Consider the following 17,412-nt stretch of genomic DNA (forward strand, 5'->3'; position numbering starts at 1 on the left):
TACCTGGACTATATAGCAGAGTGAGGATGTGTTGTAGATATTACCTGGACTATATAGCAGAGTGAGGATGTGTTGTAGATATTACCTGGACTATATAGCAGAGTGAGGATGTGTTGTAGATATTACCTGGACTATATAGCAGAGTAAGGATGTGTTGTAGATATTACCTGGACTATATAGCAGAGTGAGGATGTGTTGTAGATATTACCTGGACTATATAGCAGAGTGAGGATGTGTTGTAGATATTACCTGGACTATATAGCAGAGTAAGGATGTGTTGTAGATATTACCTGGACTATATAGCAGAGTGAGGATGTGTTGTAGATATTACCTGGACTATATAGCAGAGTGAGGATGTGTTGTAGATATTACCTGGACTATATAGCAGAGTGAGGATGTGTTGTAGATATTACCTGGACTATATAGCAGAGTGAGGATGTGTTGTAGATATTACCTGGACTATATAGCAGAGTGAGGATGTGTTGTAGATATTACCTGGACTATATAGCAGAGTGAGGATGTGTTGTAGATATTACCTGGACTATATAGCAGAGTGAGGATGTGTTGTAGATATTACCTGGACTATATAGCAGAGTGAGGATGTGTTGTAGATATTACCTGGACTATATAGCAGAGTGAGGATGTGTTGTAGATATTACCTGGACTATATAGCAGAGTGAGGATGTGTTGTAGATATTACCTGGACTATATAGCAGAGTAAGGATGTGTTGTAGATATTACCTGGACTATATAGCAGAGTGAGGATGTATTGTAGATATTAGTGAGGATGTGTTGTAGATATTACCTGGACTATATAGCAGAGTGAGGATGTGTTGTAGATATTACCTGGACTATATAGATATTACCTGGACATATAGCAGAGTGGGATATTGTTGTAGATATTACCTGGACTATATAGCAGAGTGAGGATGTGTTGTAGATATTACCTGGACTATATAGCAGAGTGAGGATGTGTTGTAGATATTACCTGGACTATATAGCAGAGTGAGGATGTGTTGTATATTACCTGGATATTACCTGGATGTGTTGTAGATATTACCTGGACTATAGAGTGAGGATGTGTTGTAGATATTACCTGGACTATAGCAGAGTGAGGATGTGTTGTAGATATTACCTGGACTATATAGCAGAGTAAGGATGTGTTGTAGATATTACCTGGACTATATAGCAGAGTGAGGATGTGTTGTAGATATTACCTGGACTATATAGCAGAGTGAGGATGTGTTGTAGATATTACCTGGACTATATAGCAGAGTGAGGATGTGTTGTAGATATTACCTGGACTATATAGCAGAGTGAGGATGTGTTGTAGATATTACCTGGACTATATAGCAGAGTGAGGATGTGTTGTAGATATTACCTGGACTATATAGCAGAGTGAGGATGTGTTGTAGATATTACCTGGACTATATAGCAGAGTGAGGATGTGTTGTAGATATTACCTGGACTATATAGCAGAGTAAGGATGTGTTGTAGATATTACCTGGACTATATAGCAGAGTAAGGATGTGTTGTAGATATTACCTGGACTATATAGCAGAGTGAGGATGTGTTGTAGATATTACCTGGACTATATAGCAGAGTGAGGATGTGTTGTAGATATTACCTGGACTATATAGCAGAGTAAGGATGTGTTGTAGATATTACCTGGACTATATGAGGATGTGTTGTAGATATTACCTGGACTATATAGCAGAGTGAGGATGTGTTGTAGATATTACCTGGACTATATAGCAGAGTGAGGATGTGTTGTAGATATTACCTGGACTATATAGCAGAGTGAGGATGTGTTGTAGATATTACCTGGACTATATAGCAGAGTGAGGATGTGTTGTAGATATTACCTGGACTATATAGCAGAGTGAGGATGTGTTGTAGATATTACCTGGACTATATAGCAGAGTGAGGATGTGTTGTAGATATTACCTGGACTATATAGCAGAGTAAGGATGTGTTGTAGATATTACCTGGACTATATAGCAGAGTGAGGATGTGTTGTAGATATTACCTGGACTATATAGCAGAGTAAGATGTGTTGTAGATATTACCTGGACTATATGTGAGGATGTGTTGTAGATATTACCTGGACTATATAGCAGAGTGAGGATGTGTTGTAGATATTACCTGGACTATATAGCAGAGTGAGGATGTGTTGTAGATATTACCTGGACTATATAGCAGAGTGAGGATGTGTTGTAGATATTACCTGGACTATATAGCAGAGTGAGGATGTGTTGTAGATATTACCTGGACTATATAGCAGAGTGAGGATGTGTTGTAGATATTACCTGGACTATATAGCAGAGTGAGGATGTGTTGTAGATATTACCTGGACTATATAGCAGAGTGAGGATGTGTTGTAGATATTACCTGGACTATATAGCAGAGTGAGGATGTGTTGTAGATATTACCTGGACTATATAGCAGAGTGAGGATGTGTTGTAGATATTACCTGGATATTACAGAGTGAGGATGTGTTGTAGATATTACTATATAGCAGAGTGAGGATGTGTTGTAGATATTACCTGGACTATATAGCAGATATTACCTGGTAGCAGAGTGAGGATGTGTTGTAGATATTACCTGGACTATATAGCAGAGTGAGGATGTGTTGTAGATATTACCTGGACTATATAGCAGAGTGAGGATGTGTTGTAGATATTACCTGGACTATATAGCAGAGTGAGGATGTGTTGTAGATATTACCTGGACTATATAGCAGAGTGAGGATGTGTTGTAGATATTACCTGGACTATATAGCAGAGTGAGGATGTGTTGTAGATATTACCTGGACTATATAGCAGAGTGACCTGGATGTGAGGATGTGTTGTAGATATTACCTGGACTATATAGCAGAGTATTACCTGGATAGCAGAGTGAGGATGTGTTGTAGATATTACCTGGACTATATAGCAGAGTGAGGATGTGTTGTAGATATTACCTGGACTATATAGCAGAGTAAGGATGTGTTGTAGATATTACCTGGACTATATAGCAGAGTGAGGATGTGTTGTAGATATTACCTGGACTATATAGCAGAGTGAGGATGTGTTGTAGATATTACCTGGACTATATAGCAGAGTGAGGATGTGTTGTAGATATTACCTGGACTATATAGCAGAGTAAGGATGTGTTGTAGATATTACCTGGACTATATAGCAGAGTGAGGATGTGTTGTAGATATTACCTGGACTATATAGCAGAGTGAGGATGTGTTGTAGATATTACCTGGACTATATAGCAGAGTGAGGATGTGTAGCAGAGTAGATATTACCTGGACTATATAGCAGAGTGAGGATGTGTTGTAGATATTACCTGGACTATATAGCAGAGTGAGGATGTGTTGTAGATATTACCTGGACTATATAGCAGAGTGAGGATGTGTTGTAGATATTACCTGGACTATATAGCAGAGTAAGGATGTGTTGATATTACCTGGACTATATAGCAGAGTGAGGATGTGTTGTAGATATTACCTGGACTATATAGCAGAGTAAGGATGTGTTGTAGATATTACCTGGACTATATAGCAGAGTGAGGATGTGTTGTAGATATTACCTGGACTATATAGCAGAGTGAGGATGTGTTGTAGATATTACCTGGACTATATAGCAGAGTGAGGATGTGTTGTAGATATTACCTGGACTATATAGCAGAGTAAGGATGTGTTGTAGATATTACCTGGACTATATAGCAGAGTGAGGATGTGTTGTAGATATTACCTGGACTATATAGCAGAGTGAGGATGTGTTGTAGACCTGGACTTATAGCAGAGTGAGGATGTGTTGTAGATATTACCTATATAGCAGAGTGAGGATGTGTTGTAGATATTACCTGGACTATATAGCAGAGTGAGGATGTGTTGTAGATATTACCTGGACTATATAGCAGAGTGAGGATGTGTTGTAGATATTACCTGGACTATATAGCAGAGTGAGGATGTGTTGTAGATATTACCTGGACTATATAGCAGAGTGAGGATGTGTTGTAGATATTACCTGGACTATATAGCAGAGTGAGGGATGTGTTGTAGATATTACCTGGACTATATAGCAGAGTGAGGATGTGTTGTAGATATTACCTGGACTATATAGCAGAGTGAGGATGTGTTGTAGATATTACCTGGACTGGACTATAGCAGAGTGAGGATGTGTTGTAGATATTACCTGGACTATATAGCAGAGTGAGGATGTGTTGTAGATATTACCTGGACTATATAGCAGAGTGAGGATGTGTTGTAGATATTACCTGGACTATATAGCAGAGTGAGGATGTGTTGTAGATATTACCTGGACTATATAGCAGAGTGAGGATGTGTTGTACATATTACCTGGACTATATAGCAGAGTGAGGATGTGTTGTAGATATTACCTGGACTATATAGCAGAGTGAGGATGTGTTGTAGATATTACCTGGACTATATAGCAGAGTGAGGATGTGTTGTACATATTACCTGGACTATATAGCAGAGTGAGGATGTGTTGTACATATTTAATCCTATTTCTAATAGTGTTCTGATGGTGTTCATCAGGCAGGGACATTTTCCATCGCGAGTGATGATGTGATGAAGAGCAGGCCCATCAAGAAGGCCAAGCGTCGGGCTGCTGGTTCAGAGGTAGGCTGCCTGACTGACTAACCAACGCCCAAGGGCACTAGCATGCATGCTGTCTGTGTGTGACCAGCTGTTGACCTAGGTAATGTAGGCTGCCCGACTAACTAACCAACGATGCATATGCTGCTACCAGCTGACCTAGGCTACCTGACTGACTAACCAACGCCCAAGGGCACTAGCATGCATGCTGTTTGTGTGTGTGTGTGACTAGCTGTTGACCTAGGTAATGTAGGCTGCCTGACTAACTAACCAACGCCCAAGGGCACTAGCATGCATGCTGTCTGTGTGTGACTAGCTGTTGACCTAGGTGATGTAGGCTACCTGACTGACTAACCAACGCCCAAGGGCACTAGCATGCATGCTGTTTGTGTGTGTGTGTGACTAGCTGTTGACCTAGGTGATGTAGGCTACCTGACTGACTAACCAACGCCCAAGGGCACTAGCATGCATGCTGTCTGTGTGTGACTAGCTGTTGACCTAGGTAATGTAGGCTACCTGACTAACTAACCAACGCCCAAGGGCACTAGCATGCATGCTGTCTGTGTGTGTGTGTGACTAGCTGTTGACCTAGGTGATGTAGGCTACCTGACTAACTAACCAACGCCCAAGGGCACTAGCATGCATGCTGTCTGTGTGACCAGTGTGTGTGACTAGCTGTTGACCTAGGTGACCTAGGTAATGTAGGCTACCTGACTAACTAACCAACGCCCAAGGGCACTAGCATGCATGCTGTCTGTGTGTGTGTGTGTGACTAGCTGTTGACCTAGGTGATGTAGGCTACCTGACTAACTAACCAACGCCCAAGGGCACTAGCATGCATGCTGTCTGTGTGTGACTAGCTGTTGACCTAGGTAATGTAGGCTAGCTAACCAACGCCCAAGGGACTAGCATGCATGCTGTCTGTGTGTGTGTGTGTGACTAGCTGTTGACCTGAGGCTAACTAACCAACGCCCAAGGGCACTAGCATGCATGCTGTCTGTGTGTGACTAGCTGTTGACCTAGGTGACGTAGGCTAGAAGCTGGCATTAATGGCCACATACTTTTCTAGACTCGTTAACTAACCAACACCACAGGAACTAGCTCACCTGCTGTCTTAGTGTGTCAGGGGGAAACCTGGGTCATGTTCATTAGAAGAAAAAACAAGCGTTTCTTATTGCACAAGTTCAGGTGGCAACTACATCCCTGTTTCACGTTTTCTTCAGTTTAGTGCCGACTGAACACAACCCAGCTTTACATTAACCCAAGGCAAGCTGTGCTTCCTTCCTTCCTTCCTTCCTTCCTTCCTTCCTTCCTTCCTTCCTTCCTTCCTTCCTTCCTTCCTTCCTTCCTTCCTTCCTTCCTTCCTTCCTTCCAGCTTTACATTAACCCAAGGCAAGCAGTCCTTCCTTCCTTCCTTCCTTCCTTCCTTCCTTCCTTCCTTCCTTCCTTCCTTCCTTCCTTCCTTCCAGCTTTACATTAACCCAAGGCAAGCAGTCCTTCCTTCCTTCCTTCCTTCCTTCCTTCCTTCCTTCCTTCCTTCCTTCCAGCTTTACATTAACCCAAGGCAAGCAGTGCTTCCTTCCTTCCTACCTTCCTTCCTTCCTTCCTTCCAGCTTTACATTAACCCAAGGCAAGCTGTGTTTCCTTCCTTCCTTCCTTCCTTCCTTCCTTCCTTCCTTCCTTCCTTCCTTCCTTCCTTCCTTCCTTCCAGCTTTACATTAACCCAAGCCAAGCTGTCCTTCCTTCCTTCCTTCCTTCCTTCCTTCCTTCCTTCCAGCTTTACATTAACCCAAGCCAAGCTGTCCTTCCTTCCTTTCCTTCCTTCCTTCTTCCTTCCTTCCTTCCTTCCTTCCTTCCTTCCTTCCTTCCTTCCTTCCTTCCTTCCTTCCTTCCTTCCTTCCTTCCTTCCTTCCTTCCTTCCAGCTTTACATTAACCCAAGCCAAGCTGTCCTTCCTTCCTTCCTTCCTTCCTTCCTTCCTTCCAGCTTTACATTAACCCAAGCCAAGCTGTCCTTCCTTCCTTCCTTCCTTCCTTCCTTCCTTCCTTCCTTCCTTCCTTCCTTCCTTCCTTCCAGCTTTACATTAACCCAAGCCAAGCTGTCCTTCCTTCCTTCCTTCCTTCCTTCCTTCCTTCCTTCCTTCCTTCCTTCCTTCCTTCCAGCTTTACATTAACCCAAGCCAAGCTGTCCTTCCTTCCTTCCTTCCTTCCTTCCTTCCTTCCTTCCTTCCTTCCTTCCTTCCTTCCTTCCTTCCTTCCAGCTTTACATTAACCCAAGCCAAGCTGTCCTTCCTTCCTTCCTTCCTTCCTTCCTTCCTTCCTTCCTTCCTTCCTTCCTTCCAGCTTTACATTAACCCAAGGCCAGCAGTGCTTCCTTCCTTCCTTCCTTCCTTCCTTCCATCTTTACATTAACCCAAGCCAAGCTGTCCTTCCTTCCTTCCTTTCTTCCTTCCTTCCTTCCTTCCTTCCTTCCTTCCTTCCTTCCTTCCTTCCAGCTTTACATTAACCCAAGCCAAGCTGTCCTTCCTTCCTTCCTTCCTTCCTTCCTTCCTTCCTTCCTTCCTTCCTTCCTTCCTTCCTTCCAGCTTTACATTAACCCAAGGCAAGCAGTGTTTGCTTACTTGGATGCCAGAACTCTTTTTAAAGAGACCCCTCCAGTGATGTTTTAGCCTAATGGAGGGAGATAGAAGCATCCAGTTCCCTAGTGAATCATTTGTTTCCTTCTTGTCTTTTCTGCCTACAGGGGCAGAGTGGAGGAGCATTCAAAGTGTTTAAAGGGTTCTCCCTGGCCCCTACATCGGGAACCGGGCCAGCCGCTGAGGGGATCACAGCCTTCTCCGGGTTCGGGAATGGGGTAGGGTTTAAACCCCTGTCTGGACTGTCCAATGGGAACAGTGTCAAACCTGTCACTCCAGCCCTCACCGGGTTCACCTCTCCTACTGCCACCAAGACCACCACACCAGGTAAGAGACAAATTGTTTGGGGGGGAGAAACCCGCTGTACAGTTAATGTGCAAGTCCGATAGGATAACTTGTGAAAGCGAGTTGAAAATCCTCCATTGTTGAGCGGGATCTGCTATTACAGGTTAATGGAGCTGACTCAGTGGGGTTCCCTCTGTGGATCTGGTATTACAGGATAATGGAGCTGAATCAGTGGGGTTCGCTGTGTGGATCTGGTATTACAGGATAATGGAGCTGAATCAGTGGGGTTTCCTCTGTGGATCTGGTATGAGGTTAATGGAGCTGAATCAGTGGGGTTCCCTCTGTGGATCTGGTATTACAGGATAATGGAGCTGAATCAGTGGGGTTTCCTCTGTGGATCTGGTATGAGGTTAATGGAGCTGAATCAGTGGGGTTCCTTCTGTGGATCTGGTATTACAGGATAATGGAGCTGAATCAGTGGGGTTTCCTCTGTGGATCTGGTATTACAGGTTAATGGAGCTGAATCAGTGGGGTTCCCTCTGTGGATCTGGTATTACAGGTTAATGGAGCTGAATCAGTGGGGTTCGCTGTGTGGATCTGGTATTACAGAATAATGGAGCTGAATCAGTGGGGTTTCCTCTGTGGATCTGGTATTACAGGTTAATGGAGCTGAATCAGTGGGGTTCCCTCTGTGGATCTGGTATTACAGGATAATGGAGCTGAATCAGTGGGGTTCGCTGTGTGGATCTGGTATTACAGGATAATGGAGCTGAATCAGTGGGGTTCGCTGTGTGGATCTGGTATTACAGGATAATGGAGCTGAATCAGTGGGGTTCCCTGTGTGGATCTGGTATTACAGGATAATGGAGCTGACTCAGTGGGGTTCCCTCTGTGGATCTGGTATTACAGGATAATGGAGCTGAATCAGTGGGGTTCGCTGTGTGGATCTGGTATTACAGGATAATGGAGCTGAATCAGTGGGGTTCGCTGTGTGGATCTGGTATTACAGGATAATGGAGCTGAATCAGTGGGGTTTCCTCTGTGGATCTGGTATGAGGTTAATGGAGCTGAATCAGTGGGGTTCCCTCTGTGGATCTGGTATTACAGGATAATGGAGCTGAATCAGTGGGGTTTCCTCTGTGGATCTGGTATGAGGTTAATGGAGCTGAATCAGTGGGGTTCCCTCTGTGGATCTGGTATTACAGGATAATGGAGCTGAATCAGTGGGGTTTCCTCTGTGGATCTGGTATTACAGGTTAATGGAGCTGAATCAGTGGGGTTCCCTCTGTGGATCTGGTATTACAGGTTAATGGAGCTGAATCAGTGGGGTTCGCTGTGTGGATCTGGTATTACAGAATAATGGAGCTGAATCAGTGGGGTTTCCTCTGTGGATCTGGTATTACAGGTTAATGGAGCTGAATCAGTGGGGTTCCCTCTGTGGATCTGGTATTACAGGATAATGGAGCTGAATCAGTGGGGTTCGCTGTGTGGATCTGGTATTACAGGATAATGGAGCTGAATCAGTGGGGTTCGCTGTGTGGATCTGGTATTACAGGATAATGGAGCTGAATCAGTGGGGTTCCCTGTGTGGATCTGGTATTACAGGATAATGGAGCTGAATCAGTGGGGTTCCCTGTGTGGATCTGGTATTACAGGATAATGGAGCTGAATCAGTGGGGTTCGCTGTGTGGATCTGGTATTACAGGTTAATGGAGCTGAGTCAGTGGGGTTCGCTGTGTGTGTCAGCTCCTCTCCCAGTGTGGTGCCTGAGGGCAGAATGGCAGACCAGAAATGCTCCAGTAGTCAGTCAGTCTAGGACGTGCTTGTTCTCCTTCTCTCGCTCTGTGTGGTGCTGTCACAGCCACACAGCTCTTCTTCTCTACCGTCAAACACATGGCATACTGCGGGCGTCCACGTGCTTCCCATCTGAAACACAGGGCATACTGCGGGCGCCCGCAGGCTTCCCATCTGAAACACATGGCATACTGCGGGCGCCCGCAGGCTTCCCATCTGAAACACAGGGCATACTGCGGGCGCCCGCAGGCTTCCCACCTGAAACACAGGGCATACTGCTTCCATCTGAAACACATGGCGGGCGTCCGCAGGCTTCCCACCTGAAACACAGGGCATACTGCGGGCGTCCGCAGGCTTCCCATCTGAAACACAGGGCATACTGCGGGCGTCCGCAGGCTTCCCATCTGAAACACGGCATACTGCGGGCGTCCGCAGGCTTCCCATCTGAAACACAGGGCATACTGCGGGCGTCCGCAGGCTTCCCATCTGAAACACAGGGCATACTGCAGGCGCCCGCAGGCTTCCCACCTGAAACACAGGGCATACTGCGGGCGTCCGCGTGCTTCCCATCTGAAACAGTTTGTCCATTTATGAGGACGCCATTTTGTGATGGAGAAATATATATTTCTGGAGTTATTTTGAGTGATTACCGGCTACAGCATCTCAAGATGGACAAACGGTACTATTGCCCTTTTCTTTTCCCCTTCTTGGTAGGTATGGCAACACAGTCGTTGTGTTGCTAGGCGCCAGGTGACTCACGCTGAAGCCTTAAGGCTACTGTGAGGTATCACGGCTTCTCTCTCCTGCTGTAACGTTTACATTCTCGTTCTCTCTTCACCTCCTCCTCCCCTCTATCCCCCCTCCTCCTCTCTATCCCCTCTCCTCCTCTCCTCTATCCCCTCTCCTCCTCCCCTCTATCCCCTCTCCTCCTCTCCTCTATCCCCTCTCCTCTATCCCCTCTCTTCCTCTCCTCTATCCCCTCTCCTCCTCTCCCCTCTCCTCCATCTCCTCTCTTCCTCCCCCCTCCTCCCCTCTATCCCCTCTCCTTCTCTCCTTCTCTCCTCTATCCCTCCTCCCCTCTATCTCCTCTCTTCTATCCCCTCTCCTCCCCTCTATCTCCTGTCCTCTATCCCATCTATCCCCCCTCCTACTCCTCTCCTCTATCCCCTCTCTTCCTCCCCCCTCCTCCTCTCCTCTATCCCCTCTCCTCCTCTCCTCTATCCCCTCTCTTCCTCCCCCCTCCTCCTCCTCTCCTCTATCCCCTCTCCCCCTCTCCTCTATCCCCTCTCCTCCTCTCCTCTATCCCCTCTCCTCCTCTCCTCTATCCCCTCTCCTCCTCCCCTCTATCCCCTCTCCTCTATCCCCTCTCTTCCTCCCCCCCCTCCTCCTCCCCCTATCCCCTCCTCCTCCTCCCCTCTATCCCCTCCTCCTCTCCTCTATCCCCTCTCCTCCTCTCCTCTATCCCTCTCCTCCCCTCCTATCCCCTCTCCTCTATCCCCTCTATCCCCTCTATCCCCTCTCCTCTATCCCCTCTCTCTCCTCTCCTCTATCCCCTTTCCTCCTCTCCTCTATCCCCTTTCCTCCTCTCCTCTATCCCCTTTCCTCCTCTCCTCTATCCCCTCTCCTCCTCCCCTCTATCCCTCCTCCCCTCTATCCCCTCTTCCTCCCCTCCTCCTCTCCTCTATCCCCTCTCCTCCTCCCCTCTATCCCCTCTCCTCCTCCCCTCTATCCCCTCTCCTCCTCCCCTCTATCCCCTATCCCCGCTCCTCCTCTCCTCTATCCCCTCTCCTCCTCTCCTCTATCCCCTCTCCTCCTCTCCTCTATCCCCTCCCCTCTATCCCCTCTCTTCCTCCCCTCTCTTCCTCCCCCCTCCTCCTCCTCTCCTAGGTTCGTTAACATTCAGCGGCCCCTCCTCCAGTGCTGTCATCACAGGGCAGCAGTCTAATGGTTCCTCCCCCGCGGTTTCCAGTCGGTCTCTCAGCTCCTCTCTCTCCTCTAACAGCGGTAACAACCAGGAATACAGTAGGCAGCTCACAGCTCTCAACTGCTCTGTCAGGGACTGGATCACCAAGCACGTCAACGGAAACCCTCTCTGTGACCTAAACCCCATCTTCAGGGACTATGAAAAGCACCTGGCCAGCATCGATAAGAAGTACGGAGGGAGTGGAGGGACTGGAGCTGCTGTGGTGGTGGACGGAGGCTCAGAGAGCAGTAGCAGAGCAGAGGAACCAGAGGAGAAGCGGGCAGTCAGTACACCACCACCACCCTCCTCCAGCACCGCCGGCCCGACCGCCGCAGCCCCGGTGTTCTCCTTCAGTAAGGACAAGGACGGCAGAGCCCCGGTGGACAGCCCAGCCGCTCCTGCTCCGATCCCCGCTGGCATCAGCTTTAGCTTGGGCCAGAAGGGGAACAGCTCAGTGTTGGGGACTCTGAGCACCGGAGGAGCTCCTAGTGTCTCCTCCTCCTCCCTGTTTGGAGGCGCTGCTCCTCCTGCCTTCTCCTTCAGTGGGGCCAAAGCGGAGGCTGCCCCCACCCAGACCACAGGTACGATATGGAGGGTGTTATGTAGGGTACCTGGTGATATGGTGCTGTAAGACAACAGGTACGATATGGAGGGTGTTATGTATGTAGGGTACCTGGTGATATGGTGCTGTTAGACAACAGGTACGATATGGTGCTGTTAGACAACATGCGATATGGAGGTGTTATGTATGTAGGGTACCTGGTGATATGGTGCTGTTAGACAACAGACGCGATATGAGGTGTTATGGAGGGTACCTGGTGATATGGTGCTGTTAGACAACAGGTACGATATGGAGGGTGTATGTAGGGTACCTGGTGATATGGTGCTGTTAGACAACAGGTACGATATGGAGGTGTTATGTAGGGTACCTGGTGATATGGTGCTGTTAGACAACAGGTACGATATGGAGGGTGTTATGGAGGGTACCTGGTGATATGATATGGAGGTGTTATGTAGGGTACCTGGTGATATGGTGCTGTTAGACAACAGGTACGATATGGAAGGTGTTATGTGGAGGGTACCTGGTGATATGGTGCTGTTAGACCACAGGTACGATATGGAGGGTGTTATGTATGGAGGGTACCTGGTGATATGGTGCTGTTAGACAACAGGTACGATATGGAGGTGTTATGTATGGAGGGTACCTGGTGATATGGTGCTGTTAGACCACAGGTACGATATGAAAGGTGTTATGTATGTAGGGTACCTGGTGATATGGTGCTGTTAGACAACAGGTACGATATGAAAGGTGTTATGTAGGGTACCTGGTGATATGGTGCTGTTAGACAACATACTCAGAATGTTACCTGGTGATATGGTGCTGCTAGTGATAGACAACATACTCAGAATGTTACCTGGTGATATGGTGCTGCTAGACAACATACTCAGATTGATACCTGGTGATATGGTGCTGTTAGTGATAGACAACATACTCAGAATGTTAGCTGGTGATATGGTGCTGCTAGACAACATACTCAGAATGTTACCTGGTGATATGGTGCTGATAGACAACATACTCAGAATGTTACCTGGTGATATGGTGCTGATAGACAACATACTCAGAATGTTACCTGGCGATATGGTGCTGATAGACAACATACTCAGAATGTTAGCTGGTGATATGGTGCTGATAGACAACATACTCAGAATGTTAGCTGGTGATATGGTGCTGATAGACAACATACTCAGAATGTTACCTGGTGATATGGTGCTGATAGACAACATACTCAGAATGTTAGCTGGTGATATGGTGCTGATAGACAACATACTCAGAATGTTACCTGGTGATATGGTGCTGCTAGTGATAGACAACATACTCAGAATGTTACCTGGTGATATGGTGCTGCTAGTGATAGACAACATAATCAGAATGTTAGCTGGTGATATGGTGCTGTTAGACAACATACTCAGAATGTTACCTGGTGATATGGTGCTGCTAGACAACATACTCAGAATGTTACCTGGTGATATGGTGCTGCTAGTGATAGACAACATACTCAGAATGTTACCTGGTGATATGGTGCTGCTAGTGATAGACAACATAATCAGAATGTTAGCTGGTGATATGGTGCTGTTAGACAACATACTCAGAATGTTACCTGGTGATATGGTGCTGCTAGACAACATACTCAGAATGTTACCTGGTGATATGGTGCTGATAGACAACATACTCAGAATGTTACCTGGTGATATGGTGCTGATAGACAACATACTCAGAATGTTACCTGGTGATATGGTGCTGCTAGTGATAGACAACATACTCAGAATGTTACCTGGTGATATGGTGCTGCTAGTGATAGACAACATAATCAGAATGTTAGCTGGTGATATGGTGCTGTTAGACAACATACTCAGAATGTTACCTGGTGATATGGTGCTGCTAGACAACATACTAGTTACCTGGTGATATGGTGCTGTTATTGATAGACAACATAATCAGAATGTTACCTGGTGATATGGTGCTGATAGACAACATACTCAGAATGTTACCTGGTGATATGGTGCTGATAGACAACATACTCAGAATGTTACCTGGTGATATGGTGCTGATAGACAACATACTCAGAATGTTAGCTGGTGATATGGTGCTGATAGACAACATACTCAGAATGTTATGGTGATATGGTGCTAGACAACATACTCAGAATGTTACCTGGTGATATGGTGCTGCTAGTGATAGACAACATACTCAGAATGTTACCTGGTGATATGGTGCTGTTAGACAACATACTCAGAATGTTACCTGGTGATATGGTGCTGATAGACAACATACTCAGAATGTTAGCTGGTGATATGGTGCTGCTAGTGATAGACAACATACTCAGAATGTTACCTGGTGATATGGTGCTGCTAGTGATAGATACTCAGAATGTTACCTGGTGATATGGTGCTGATAGACAACATACTCAGAATGTTACCTGGTGATATGGTGCTGATAGACAACATACTCAGAATGTTAGCTGGTGACATGGTGCTGATAGACAACATACTCAGAATGTTACCTGGTGATATGGTGCTGCTAGTGATAGACAACATACTCAGAATGTTAGCTGGTGATATGGTGCTGATAGACAACATACTCTGGTGATATGGTGCTGCTAGTGATAGACAACATACTCAGAATGTTACCTGGTGATATGGTGCTGCTAGTGATGAGACAACATAATCAGAATGTTAGCTGGTGATATGGTGCTGTTACATATTCAGAATGTTACCTGGTGATATGGTGCTGATAGACAACATACTCAGAATGTTACCTGGTGATATGGTGCTGTTAGTGATAGACAACATAATCAGAATGTTAGCTGGTGATATGGTGCTGATAGACAACATACTCAGAATGTTACCTGGTGATATGGTGCTGACAACATACTCAGAATGTTACCTGGTGATGGTGCTGCTAGACAACATACTCAGAATGTTACCTGGTGATATGGTGCTGCTAGTGATAGACAACATACTCAGAATGTTACCTGGTGATATGGTGCTGTTAGACAACATACTCAGAATGTTACCTGGTGATATGCTGATAGCTCTGTGATATTGTGTTAGCTGGTGATATGGTGCTGATAGACAACATACTCAGAATGTTACCTGGTGATATGGTGCTGCTAGTGATAGACAACATACTCAGAATGTTACCTGGTGATATGGTGCTGATAGACAACATACTCAGAATGTTACCTGGTGATATGGTGCTGATAGACAACATACTCAGAATGTTAGCTGGTGACATGGTGCTGATAGACAACATACTCAGAATGTTACCTGGTGATATGGTGCTGCTAGTGATAGACAACATACTCAGAATGTTAGCTGGTGATATGGTGCTGATAGACAACATACTCAGAATGTTACCTGGTGATATGGTGCTGCTAGTGATAGACAACATGCTCGCATGCAGGTTTTTTGTCCCGAATTAAGCCTCTCTCGATCCATTCAGTTTCTAATACTGATTATTCTCTAAATCTCATTCGTTTTTATTAATGATTAGCTTCTCTCTAATCACATTCAGGTTTTGGTCAGTGATTTAAATCTTTAAAAAATGTGTAGACTTAAATCTCACTAAATAAATCAAAGACAAGCTCACATGTAAGGTCATTGTGGAAAATAAATAGTGTATTTTGTAAATGTTCTTCGTGTAAAGTGGATTTAGGCCGAATGTTTTTGTTTCATCTGTCCATTTGGTTATCAGAGACTAAAACACAGTGTTGCATGCTCCGATCTCTTCCTTGTCGTCCCGTAGATGAAAGCGGGGAGGAGTCGGATGAACCTCCCAAAGTGGAAGTCCAGGAGATTAAGGAGACTGACAGTTCTACTCCAAAAGTAGGTCTCCTTTTACAGAAACATTTAAAAGTATGGCTCTATACATCTGTAGGATCTGTCTTCGAATTATCCTATGGGATGCATTATGGGATGCATTATGGGATGCATTATGGGATGCATTATGGGATGTATTATGGGATGTATTATGGGATGCATTATGGGATGCATTATGGGATGCATATATGAGATGCATTATGGCATGCATTATGGCATGCATTATAGGATGCATTATGGGATGCATTATGGGATGCATATGGGATGCATTATGGGATGCATTATGGGATGCATTATGGGATGTATTATGGGATGCATTATGGGATGCATTATGGGATGCATTATGGCTCCACGGTTGACAGACGCTTCTTGCAGTGTTATATTTATATTAGAACTGTACAATGGAGCGGCAGGGTAGCCTAGTGGTTGGAGTGTTGGACTAGTAACCGGAAGGTTGCAAGTTCAAATCCCGAGCTGACAAGGTACAAATCTGATCGTTCTGCCCCTGAACAGGCAGTTAACCCACTAGGCCGTCATTGAAAATAAGAATTTTGTTCTTCACTGATTTGCCTAGTTAAATAAATGTAAAAAAATATCTATATATTCTTATGCTTATGAAACAGTAAATAAAACAGTGAATTAACTCAATGCGTTTGTATTTGTTACACACGTCCAGTATTTTTCAGAAATCTTCTCAAGCAGTGAACTTGACGTTAGTCAGTGTGTATGTGTGTTCCAGGTGTAAACTGTTCTATAAGAAAGAGACGGAGTTCAAGGAGAGGTAGTTGGAACGCTGCATCTGAAAACCACCTCAGACGGAAAGACACAGCTGCTAGTCAGCGCTGACACCAACCTGGGTATGTTATTAAACCTGATTAAACCTTATCTAGAGACCGCTGACACCAACCTGGGTATGTTATTAAACCTTATCTAGAGACTGCTGACACCAACCTGGGTATGTTGTTAAATCTTATTAAGCACACTAGAGACTGCTGACACCAGCCTGGGTATGTTATTAAACCTTATCTAGAGACTAGCTGACACCAGCCTGGGTATGTTATTAAACCTTATCTAGAGACTGCTGACACCAGCCTGGGTATGTTATTAAACCTTATCTAGAGACTGCTGACACCAGCCTGGGTATGTTATTAAACCTTATCTAGAGACTGCTGACACCAACCTGGGTATGTTATTAAACCTTACCTAGAGACTGCTGACACCAGCCTGGGTATGTTATTAAACCTTACCTAGAGACTACTGACACCAACCTGGGTATGTTATTAAATCTTATTCAAACCTTACCTAGAGACTGCTGACACCAGCCTGGGTATGCTATTAAACCTATACCCTAGAGACTGCTGACTACCAGTCTGGGATATGTTAGTTAAACCTTATTAAACCTTACCTAGAGACTGCTGACACCAGTCTGGGTATGTTATTAAACCTTATTAAACCTTACCTAGAGACTACTGACACCAACCTGGGTATGTTATTAAACCTTATCTAGAGACCGCTGACACCAGCCTGGGTATGTTATTAAACCTTATTAAACCTTATCTAGAGACTGCTGACACCAGCCTGGGTATGTTATTAAACCTTATTAAACCTTATCTAGAGACTGCTGACACCAGCCTGGGTATGTTATTAAACCTTATCTAGAGACTACCGACACCAGCCTGGGTACGTTATTAAACCTTATCTAGAGACCGCTGACACCAGCCTGGGTATGTTATTAAACCTTATC

At 45.3% G+C, this 17,412-nt stretch overlaps 1 protein-coding gene across 1 annotated transcript; it reads left to right on the plus strand.

Annotated features, from left to right (window-relative positions):
- Nucleotides 1-4,531: 4,531 nt before the first annotated feature.
- Nucleotides 4,532-15,674, plus strand: LOC135536574 (nuclear pore complex protein Nup50-like; the record flags this gene model as incomplete). Its single annotated transcript, XM_064962867.1, has 4 exons — nt 4,532-4,636; nt 7,354-7,573; nt 11,213-11,869; nt 15,595-15,674. Coding segments are annotated over 4 exons (1,062 nt in total), but the record flags the coding sequence as incomplete, so codon positions are not given.
- Nucleotides 15,675-17,412: the final 1,738 nt, after the last annotated feature.

Source organism: Oncorhynchus masou, unplaced genomic scaffold (assembly GCF_036934945.1).
Source record: "Oncorhynchus masou masou isolate Uvic2021 unplaced genomic scaffold, UVic_Omas_1.1 unplaced_scaffold_6366, whole genome shotgun sequence".
NCBI lineage: Eukaryota > Metazoa > Chordata > Actinopteri > Salmoniformes > Salmonidae > Oncorhynchus > Oncorhynchus masou.